General features: G+C 43.4%; 1 protein-coding gene across 3 annotated transcripts in view; it reads left to right on the plus strand.

Moving 5' to 3' along the window:
* Window positions 1-11700, plus strand: part of Fmnl2 (formin like 2) — a 254474-nt gene that overhangs the window by 217851 nt on the left and 24923 nt on the right. For all 3 annotated transcript variants that reach the window (XM_026778859.1, XM_026778861.1, XM_026778860.1), the window contains exons 10-15: window positions 1252-1326; window positions 3914-4024; window positions 6365-6514; window positions 8544-8645; window positions 10724-11036; window positions 11646-11700. The exon at window positions 11646-11700 ends at the window's right edge or, in 2 of these variants, runs on beyond it. In XM_026778859.1, the coding sequence (XP_026634660.1) occupies window positions 1252-1326; window positions 3914-4024; window positions 6365-6514; window positions 8544-8645; window positions 10724-11036; window positions 11646-11700 (806 nt within the window). The remainder of the gene's footprint in view (window positions 1-1251; window positions 1327-3913; window positions 4025-6364; window positions 6515-8543; window positions 8646-10723; window positions 11037-11645) is intronic.

The raw sequence follows: 11700 nt of genomic DNA on the forward strand, positions 1-11700 counted from the left end.
TGCACACAGTCCCCTGGGTTTCTGTTGAAGCAGGGAAAGGAAATCCAGTCCTGCACCTATGCTGAGGTAGAGCATGAAGTGTTTCAGCAGCGTCATATGGTCGTAGTCAGTATTCTTTAGTAACAGGGCCAGGAATGCCTTCTAAATACTGGTCAGTGGATCGGAAGCCATGTTAATGACCGTGCACAGTGTGTCCAAACCTCCTTGCCTGTCTTGTACCTGAATTTATAATTTTGCAACAATATTTAGTGGTCATTTGAAAATTCAGATTTATTAAATTATCTAGATCTTCATAATGACATGTTTGATAGTGTAGTATTTTTTTTCCTTAATTGTCTATATGTCCATTTTGACATGACTGGATTAAATGGCTACATTATTACATTATGAAATGCCATTTTAGGAGAATTCTTGAGGATTGGTCTAGGTATCCCTGAGATCACAAGTGAAATTTGAGTATGTGGTCATTAACATGTGTAGCCTAATTTAACATATAGCTTGTAGTTCAGGTAAATACTTGCTGTAGGCAGAATGAACTAACTAGTGGGTATAGGGTTTGGTTTCAATAAAACCACCCAAGGACAATGCCAGAATTAAGATTTATCCTTGACTTTGTGAGCCCTTAGAGGTATTATTTTGATATAAATGTTTAACTGTTTTTTACTACCTGTCTTTAACTTTCATGTAGATGAACCACACCCTGGGACCCTGGAGTTTTGAGTACTCTGCCAATTTCTTTCACATGTTCAATGCAGATATTATTTTGAGCTAAAATGTGTATAATTCAGGTCACTGGGGTGCAACGTCATTGATCGCTGAAAATTTCTATCCACCTTTAATGGATGAAGAAGAATCGTCCCCTGAGTTTGTGACATCATCACTGTGTTGTGATAATGCAGTAGTGTCAATGCTCAGATTATTTAAGACAGACGTGAGAGGATGGTCAGTCTTCTTTATACGGAGTCTAAGGACTTTGGTAGGAACTCTGTAGCCAGCCTTTGGCTATGAACTGAGTTGTGGAAGCACACATCTGATAACATTAAAGCCACAGGGAAAAGAAGCCAAGGGCCCGCATCTCGTCTGCTTCAGACCTCCCTTTGGTAGCTTAACCAGCTTTGAAGAAAAGGAAGGAGTGTATAAGGGAGATAGAAAAACATATTCTGCAAATAATTGTTACTGCTAAAATTTCTGTCACTAATTTTGGAATGCTTGTTTCTGACGTCATAAGCACAGTAACACTGTGTGTTTCAGGTCTGCGGGGAAAAGCAGCGCTTTGAGAAGTTGATGGAGCATTTCAGAAATGAAGACAATAACATAGATTTTATGGTGAGTTCACTCGGTCTACATTCACCAATGCAAACTCGCTTTCAGATCCCCTCTCCCCAAGTCTCGGCTCCAAAAGATATGCCACACTGAAATCGACCGCTCCAGAGAGGGGTGGTGGGAATGAGTTCAGTACTCTTCTGTTGGATGATTTTCTTCATCTGTATGCTCCCTTTGTGGTGCTCTTTCAAGTTTTTCTCATTTGAGTAAAGGGCAGAATGCTAACAATTCATAGCAATGAAAGAGAAAGTCAAGTAGTTGAGTAAAGGAAGTTAGGACCTGCTGTGAATGGCCAGAGCCACCAAGCTGAGTTGCCAGCAGTGCTAAGTAGAGTCCCAAGATAGACGGAACCTTAACCTTGCTCTTGACCTCTGTCCGCGCCCTCTCTAGACCACATGCTCAGAGACTAGACTGCTTGGCTCTGCAGACCACTGGCTTGCCCTAGAAGGACAGCGCTGATGGCCCTGCCTCTGCAGGAGCCCCTAGTCTTAGGAAGGCACTCAGGGTGTTTCGGCACTTCTGAATTCCACCTCCTTCCTCGATCAGGGCTCAAGCCAGAATTGCTCATGAGGCGTTCTGAGCCATTCCTTTCCAGTGCACCCCTGTCTACAGGTTTGACCTAGTTCAGTCTTTTTAGGAAACTTCTGGATCCAGGAGCTCCTTCTCCAGATGACTTCGCCTCTAGAAGAGGCATCCTAACAGTTCTCACATGCAGAGCCTGTGGTTTGGATGCTAAGTCATGTTTTCATTGAACCACTGCAGTGACTCTAGTGTAGCGTGTGTAGACACATTAGGTCTGTTGTGCGAAAAGTCCCTCTGATTTGTGTGCATCTGAGCCTCAGCCCCTTCTAAAATCAGGAAGGTAAACTCCTTTCTAGAGCTTTTCTCTCCCCTTAGATGTGAGACTTGCTTTTCCCGCGTGAATACTTCATTTTTAAGATGTGGAGTGGTAAAACCAAGTGTCCCTTTTACCGTGACTTTCATTCTTGTTGTTAGAATTTGGGGATGTGTTGGAGTAATGCTGGCCTCAGGTGTTGATAGGTGTCGCGAGCCTGGGCACCGGCTCATTGCCAGCTTTTCTCCCATGACTTCTCAAGAGGAACTTTGTTGTTCTGGTAGAGCCGAGGCAGAGGCCAGCCCATAGCCAGGGTGTGCACCTATTCATACACGCGTTTCTTCTGTGAAAATCTTTAGGTATGGCACATGAAAATAGATGTCTGCTCTTTTTTTAAATTAAAAGTACCCAACTGTATAATATTTACCATATATAGTACCTCCCTATTGGCTGTTGGCTGCCCCCTGCCTGCTGGAGTATTAGCTACTACAGCCAAGGAGCCCGTGCCCCTTTGTTTATTTAAAAAGATAAGTCCTCTCTCTGCAACTTGTCCCGTGGATTGCTCACCTCACTCGTTTATGATGCCTGCTGACCTGCTCATTTGTCTTTGTGCTGGAATTAGTGTAAGTCCCTTAGAACATTTGTGCCATTTGTAAACAGACTGGAAGCCATGTCCTGTCATTTCATTTTCCTCCTGTGTCCAGGTTCTAAGGGCCTTGTTCACAGCCCACAGTGTGCTGCTGTGTTCACAGTAGTGTCCTTGTGCTCTCCTTGGCTCGTCGGCTATCATGGAGCTCAGGAGATCATGTAGACTTCTGCACAGCAGCAACATGGAAAGATGTAACAGTCTAACTCTATTTCACTCCAGAAAATGAGGCTTTTGATAAACTTCCTTGGGAATTCCATTGAACTTTCCAGCTTCCCAAACAATATATTCCCCATATTAAATGGTACAAATCCCTTTAATGTAGCATGAAACTTTTTTCTGTGGGTGGTTTTTAAAATTAGTTTATAATTTATTTATTATATGTACAGTGTTCTGCCTGAAGACCAGAAGAGGGCACCAGATCTATTACAGTTGGTTGTGAGCCACCATGTGGTTGTTGGGGATTGAACTCAGGACCTCTGGGAGAGCAGCCAGTGCTCTTAACCACTGAGCCATCTCTCCAGCCCCAGGTGTTTTTTTTTTTTTTTATTACATAGGTGAAAAAAGAAAACTGGCAAGATAATTTTAGGAGGGTCCCCTTTCCACTAAGAGAATTCATGCATCTTCCAAAGCTATCCAGCACACAACTCTTCTAGTTCCCGGTGTTGCTATGATGAAATGATCTGACAAAAGGCAACCAGGTCTGTGAGTTCAAGGCCACCCTGGTCTACAGTGTGAGTTCCAGGACAGAAAGTGGTTTTGCTGACTTGCAATCCTAGGTCATAAGCTGTCAGTGTAGAAGAGTCCCCTACAGCAGAATCCTTAGCCAGCTAGCCATCACATCACAGCAATAGCTGGTCAGCAATGGATGGTGGCCTTCTTATTTGCTTGCTTGTTTTCTTACTGATTTCTCCACTCATACACAGGGTGTGTGTGTTTTTTTGTGTGTGTGTGTGTGTGTGTGTGTGTGTGTGTGTATAAAGATTTAATTACGCTAAAGAAAAAGGAATTGCCATAGCCTGAGACTTGTGAAATCAAATGTTCTGGATGTTCTTAAATTGGGAGAAAGCAGTTTGAACTGATTTAACCCCTTGGAAATTTCATTTCAGGTGGCTTCTATGCAGTTTATTAATATTGTAGTTCATTCGGTAGAAGACATGAACTTCAGAGTTCATCTCCAATATGAATTTACCAAATTAGCCCTGGATGAATACCTGGACGTGAGTATAACTATCTTTTTTGGTGTCTTTTAAAAAATAAATTTATTGCCTGTTCTCAGAGATTCTCTTCCATAGTAACTGTAAAATACCTAAAGCATTGTGTGGTTAACAATGGCCGTGCTAGTTAAAGGGAGCCAATTTGAATGGCGCGGTTTGCCAGCAGAGTTGGACTGTTACAGAATTCCCGGGACATCTGTGGGTCCGCTGCCTGCAGCCTTTAGTTCTGGAGTCAGACAGCCTCTGGGAGCATTGCTGCAACTTTGCTTTGCTTTCGAGCTCTGTCTGGGTCAAGTCTCATTGCATCCTTTATCAAAACTAGAAAAAGGGCTGGAGAGATGGCTCAGTGGTTAAGAGCATTGCCTGCTCTTCCAAAGGTCCTGAGTTCAATTCTCAGCAACCACATGGTGGCTCACAACCATCTGTAAAGAGGTCTGGCGCCCTCTTCTGGCCTGTAGGCATACAGACAGAATATTGTATACATAATAAATAAATAAATATTAAAAAAAAAACAAAATAAAAAAACTAGAAAAAAACATTATTTGGGGGCACTCTTGGGACCCCATTCAAGCAGGCAAGATCAAGCCAAGAGTGCAGTAGAATGAGTTAGTGCTTAGAGCATAAACGTGTGACGAGGGAACGGACAGGAGAGCCATCCTCCTGGAGCTTTCCCTGGGAGGAAGGAGTTGTTTCTTTCTTTTGTTGCCTCACAGACGTGCCGGCCAGTTCCCTGAAGTTCCTCCGTAAGAAACGGAAAGCATGTGTGGTATTCATAGATGACCTCCAGGACCTTGGTGTCCACTGGATGTACCCCTCTTTGTCAGATAGCTTTGGTTTTCCCTTTCCCACGAGAACGGTTCAGTTGGATTCGGAAGCGCACTAGTGGCGGGGCAGGGCCTGCTGACCTAAGTCGCCAGGCTGTTTCCTGATATGGAGGTGATGGGGACGCCTTTCCTTGGCTGTGTCCAGTGTTTAGCTGCTCATCTTTGTTAGGTGTGGAGCCAGGAAACTACCTACTTTGCACCCACTTTATTGGGGTGCAGAATGTATTGACCCCTCACCACCCCTGGCAGGCTTCGAAATTAGTTTATCCTCTCTCCTCACAGGCTCCACAAGTTGCAGGATTTGAACAAGAATCAGGACTGTGAATTACTATCAGTGTTGTAGGTTCGGTTTTGTGAGATTTTGCTTTGGGCTCTAGGTTGTCATGGCAGCGGATGACATTGGTGCACATCCTTTATTGGCTGTGAATCTTGGGAAAGGCACATGTAGCTGCTTCTCTGATGCTCACTGTTTTCTAGCTCTAGATTCTTATTTCTTTTCTTGTGTCTGACTTTTAAACTAAGATGCAATGTACTCTCCTTAAAACAAGTTAAACTGTAGGATTTCAGTTTAAACCTAAGAGAAAAATTGTTTTTTTAAAATTATGTAATATGAAATTTCTCTTAAAGGTACCAACCCCCCAGCCCTGTACTTCTCTAACTGTGTTCTGTTGGTGCTGGACCCTGATGGGCAGAGATCATTAGAAAAACAATATTATATGTCTCTGATATATAAATATTTTGTTTACTAAGGCAGCCTTCTTTGCCGGTGGTCATTGATATGTTCGTTAACTGGCATCATCTATATGATGGCTCCATGGTTTCCCAGAGGAAATCATAACGCATGGTTCTCAGGGGAGAACACTCGGATTTCTTCAGCCTCTAGTGTCACTTGAGAAATAGCACGCTGAGTTGCTTCAGGCTCCCTCATCTGGGATCCAGTGAACTGGAAGATTCTTTCTGATTCATGCTTTGGGGAGCCCTGAGCTATTCATGCGAGGCGCTATCTTAGGAAAGGAGTCCTGCAGGGTGAGCTCTGGTGATGTGTACTAAAACAACCCACAGGCAAGCGTGACTACACTGGTAGCTCCTAGCTGACTGTCCTCTGCCCCCAGTCAGTAGTCTCCATCCTGGGAAGATGTCCCCACAGCGATCTTCTGCATGGACACCCCTTAGTTTTCACAGGACTTGTAACTATTCCATTTCAGATGCTCCTTCAGTGTCTCTGTGGCCTTGACTTTACCTAGGTAAGAATGATTTAGGCTAGAGTAGGAAGGAATTGAGGTAAGTCTAGTCTATATGTACATATATAATGTAGTTTGTATGTGGATGTGTGTGTGTATCTGGGAGATAGTCTGGGCATACCTTCTTCATTAGGGATATGCTGTAATTCTCTTCTGGATGGTGTGTTAAACTCTGATGCGGAAGGGTAGGCTCCTTGCGATGGAATGAGTAGAGAGCTGGGTAATCGCGTTCTGTGTCCACAGATGAATTCATGCTGTCCTGGCATCTTGTTTTTCAGAAGCTGAAACACACCGAGAGTGACAAGCTGCAAGTACAAATTCAGGCTTACCTAGACAACGTGTTTGATGTGGGGGCTCTGCTGGAAGATGCAGAAACCAAGAACGCAGCCTTGGAGCGGGTGGAAGAACTGGAAGAAAACATCTCTCACGTAAGGGCATCTCAGAGACAAAAGTGCTCTGGGGTCCAGGGTGAGCTAGTGCTCACTTCTGTGGTAGGAAGTGAAGGGATTTGGAGTGTAGGAACGAGAAACTTCTGGGCCAGCGTGCCCTCAGTTTCCCCCTGGGTTCTTTAAAGAAGGAAGGTATGGGTCTTACAGGAGAAACCCTTCCTTGTTCTCACTTACCTTCCTGCTCCGTCTCCCCCATGTCAAACACGCCGGCTTTCTTAGTTGCCAACACAGGAGTAGGGTGGCTAACGGTGTAAGGGTGTGGTAGCTATGAAAAAAGGAATCTGGCCTGAATGGAGTCTTGAGATGACACGCTTTCTCAGAGTGCCGTCAAAGCCCGAGGGACAGGACTGTCCCATGTCTCTGATACAGAACTCCTCTTTCCTTCCTTGGGAATGCCTCAGGTTCTAGTCAGGTTTGTTTTAACTGCAGACGTTTTACAGGAGAGCGCTCAGCTTTGTCAACTGTGCCCGTCTTTGAAGAAGCAAGTTCTCCTGGTGTAATGTCAACTGCAGTGGGACAGGGTCCCGGTTTTCTTTCACAGAAATTTATTAACCACAAGTTAATATGAAACAAAACGCTTTGAGATGTTAACATATTTAATATTCAAGAACAAATAGAAAGCAGTATTTCTTAAAACCCAGACAGTGTGAGGCCTAAATTCTTGTTCCCTCCTCACCCAGTACTGCACCTTGGGCCTCATCCTCATCCACGTGAGGAAGTATTATACCGCTCTGAGCTCTTGAAAACAAAATGCTTGTCATGAGTTTATTAGGATTGTTCTTTATTATTAAACGCATTGTTTCTATTCGTAAGGATATTATTTTCCCTGGGCAGTGGTGACACATGCATTTAATCCCAGCATTTGAAGCAGAGGCAGGTGGATCTCTGTGAGTCCACACAGAGATCTATGATGTTCAGACATGGAGGGGCTGTTGTACTGGTTTTATGGAGGCTACGTAGACATTATTCATTTTGATAGAAACAAATGTCTTCAGGATCATGGTATAAAAATTAGTGTTTTCCAATGGAAAAAAAAACACTGCTGGAAACAACACCCGTTGCTTGCTCTCAGTCCTTGCCTGATTCAGAGGCAGTCCCCCAATTCCATGATTGCCCCTCTGGGTCAATAGCTCTCTTTTGTGCTGTAAAAAATAAAATACAAGGATCAGACATGACAATTGAAATAGAAAATTCTTTGGCCCGTTCCTACTTCAAAAATATTGATGTTAGTGATATTTTTCACTCAGATTTCAATTAATGAGTCATGTTAAAGTTACTTTCATTACATCTCGGTATACGAGTTACTTTAGAATTTCCTGTCTGAAGACACAACAGGTGTGGTGGTCCACTCCTGTAATCCCACTCTTGGGATGCTGGGAAAAGGAGAATCATGAGTTGGAGGCCAAGCCTGTGTCAAACAACAAGATTTCCTTCTGAGGACTTAAAAAACGAACATGAATCTAAGCATCGGGATAAAATATGCAGCTGCTTTTGTTTCTTTTCTCCTCGTCAAGGGGACTCTAGATGCTAAGTGTTCTTCATCCCAGTTCCTTTACTCTGGGAGAAGCTGCAGTCTGCAGCGCAGACAGAGGACTGCGTTCTCTAGGGTTTCCTCTATGCAAATAGTTGTAAATGTGATCGTACCAAAGCATCCATATCTGTTTTACAAAAATTGCTGGGCAGTGGTAGTGCACACAATTAATCCCAGCACTCTGGAGGCAGAGGCAGGCGGATCTCTGTGAGTTCGAGGCCAGCCTGGTCTATGAGAGCTAGTTCTAGGACAGGCTCCAAAACCACAGAGAAACCCTGTCTCGAAATACCAAAATAAATAAATAAAAACTAAATAAAAATAGAATAAAAAAATTAATGTTCTCAGAATATATGTAGAATTTATATATTCTGTAGAATATATGCAAGACTGTAGTGGCCCCTGTTTGCCAGGATGTGTGATTCCAAAGGCCTAAGGCCCTGCTTAGAATGTTTCTGTTTCTTCGTCACAATTTCACAGCTATCTGAAAAGCTGCAGGACACGGAGAATGAAGCCATGTCCAAGATTGTTGAACTGGAAAAGCAACTCATGCAAAGGAATAAGGAACTGGATGTTGTCCGGGTAAGTGTGCTGGCGGCAGCTGCTCAGATTGGCATGGCGCTCCAGCTGGAGGCTGGTCCAGCATGGAGCAGGTTCATTCCAGAGCAATGCATTGATGCAGTGTATTTATTGTAACCATTTCAGAGGCGACAGTCAAAAGTACACATAAGATATATATATACATGTGTGCGAAATCAAAACCTCCAGCTTCAGTACTTCCCGATTACAAATTTTGGGAGCAACATTGATTTCCCATCTTGGGGAGGATGAGTTGATTCTGTAGATCCTCCATGCAGTTGTAAAAAAAAAAAAAAAAAAAAAAAAAAAAAAAGTGGGTTTTTTTTTTTTTTTTTTTTTTTTTTTTTTTTTTTTTGTTGTTGTTTTTTCGAGACAGGGTTTCTCTGTGGCTTTGGAGCCTGTCCTGGAACAAGCTCTGTAGACCAGGCTGGTCTCGAACTCACAGAGATCCGCCTGCCTCTGCCTCCCGAGTGCTGGGATTAAAGGCGTGCGCCACCATCGCCCGGCCTACTTGCTTATTTTTATTAGGACTTAGACTTCATTGATTTTATTTACTTTGCTTTTACTCAAAACCAGATTTGTTGGTTACTGTGGAAACAATTCATCACACAGGGTAGACCTAAAGGTACCAAAAACCAAAATCCAGTGCAGTTTAATTATCAGACAATCCTAGCTATTTGATTTTGAATTACTCTCATTTTACTTTAAGTATCGGGCATTTATGGAGTACCATCCATGTGTTTGACACCGTGCAGAACATACAACCGACATGCCTGGAGGTCTTTCAGGCACATGGCTGGCCTTCACACCTTGGTTAAAGTGATGGCACATTCTATGTGATGGTTATCATGGCTGTGTGTGCTGTTGGCATTCTGACACATCCTACAGTTAGCTTTACATATTTATTTTCTGGCATACTATCAAGACCAAGTTTTGATATGGCATATGGGCTCCATTCAAGTTCAGACATAGATTATTAATGATAGGTGTGGAGAATGTTTCCAGGTCTGTTGGAGGTCTGTGGAAGAGATAACACATGCGAGGTCCAGCAGGAAAGTTCAGTACCACAGAGCCATTCACACCAGAATATCCCTGGACGCTTCATAGAAACAGCCGGGACAGCCTTTGGATTGAATTTAACCTTGTTTTATTCTCTAAACTTTGAGAAAGATAAGTAATTAGTTGTGGGAAGCTTTGGGTTGTTTTGTTAAAAGTATCACCAAAGCAAAAATAGTCCAGCCATCGCTGTCCTAAACTTAGTCAAGGAGCTTTTATCGGGGCCAGAGAAATCTAGCCATGCCTCTAGCTCCTGATCATTCATGACTGGATCACCGTAGGTTTTGCAGAGGTTGCCTGCTTGCTCATTTATTATTTGTCTTCTTGGGACAGGGTCTCATTATGTAGCACTGCCTGACCTGAAAAGCCACTGCATAGACCAGGCTGGGTCTCAGACTCACAGAGATCCGCCTGCCTCTGCTTCCACAGTGCTTGAATTAAAGGCATGTACCATCACAGCCAGCCTTTGCAGAGGTTTTAATCCTAGTCTTATTTCTCCCAAAGTCTGATTTAGGGCCCTTTGTCTCTTATTAGTTAATGTGTATCCAGGAGTTATAAACAGATTTTATAATTAGTGAAAGAGTATGCCGAACTGCCAGGATACCCGTGGGATGTTCCAAATCCATTTTGGGGGATAAAGTTATCTCTGCTCTGTTCTTTTCTGCCTATGAAGTTAGCTCCACTTAGGAAATGGAAGGGACTTCATTAATAGCAATGCTAGGATACATTGCATGCATTATTAGTTGAGTTGGTAATTACTGGGACTCCACATGTTCTGGCTGAATTCTAGAAATTTCCCCAAATGTCAGAGTGCATGTGCTCTCTCTACCTGTTTTCTGCAGTTGGTGTACCTGGGAATGTCCTGTGAAGTCAGAATCCTGACCATGGCTAGCCTGGTCTACAAGAGCTAGTTCTAGGATAGGCTCCAAAGTTACAGAGAAACCCTGTCTTGAAAGAAAAAACAAAACAAAAAAAAAAAAAAAAAAACAAAGGGGGAAAAATCCTGACCATGATCTCTTTTGCAGGAAATCTACAAAGATGCAAATACCCAAGTTCACACATTAAGGAAAATGGTCAAAGAAAAAGAAGAAGCCATTCAAAGACAGTCTACCCTGGAAAAAAAGATTCATGAACTGGAGAAACAAGGGACCATTAAAATTCAGAAGAAAGGGGATGGGGACATTGCCATACTGCCAGTCGTGGCCTCTGGCACATTGCCCATGGGGTCAGAACTAGCAGCGGGTAACTATGGAGGACCAGTTACAGGGACCACCTCCTCAGGAGCCTCACTGCCCCCTCCCCCACCACTACCTCCATCATCAGACATGGCCGAAGCAGGTAAGGTGTCCTGGGGGCGGGGTAGAGATGTACCTTCGTGTGTGCTTTTACTTGTCTTAAGAAATATTATATTTTGAGTGGCTGGAAAAATGGTTAGTGGTTAAGATAGGCACCGTTCTTCTCAACAACCCGAGTTTGTCTCAGTCCACATAGCGTGGCTCACAACTGCCAACTCCAGAGGATCTGCTGTTGCCTCTGCCCTATGCAGGCACTGCCCTTGTGTGCCCATAATAAGGAAGATGCAATAAGTTAGAACAAAGGTTTGCAATTGGAGATTAAGGTTGTGAATCTTCATGTCGCTCGTGTGATAATGTTTTCCCATTTGTCAGTAAGGAAATGTTTACCATTTTAAGTAGTTTTTTTTCTTCCACATGCTTTATTTTATTTTAAAATTTTAATTGCTTATTAGCGTTATGTATGAGCGATGTGTGTGTGAATAGCACACTATGCTTGTAAAAATCAGAAGCCACCTGTGTAGAGTTAGTAGTCACCCCACTTTTATGTGGGCTCCCAGGATCTAACTGGCATTCCCCCATGAGCCGCCTGGAGAATTTGGAGCCCCATTTTCTCAGGCTTTATATGCACATGACATTTTGTTCTTTTCTCCAGCGCAAAACGGACCAGCGTCACCACCTATGTCACCGCCTCCTCCCCCACCCCCTCC

The sequence above is a fragment of the Microtus ochrogaster genome, chromosome 4 (assembly GCF_000317375.1).
Source record: "Microtus ochrogaster isolate Prairie Vole_2 chromosome 4, MicOch1.0, whole genome shotgun sequence".
NCBI lineage: Eukaryota > Metazoa > Chordata > Mammalia > Rodentia > Cricetidae > Microtus > Microtus ochrogaster.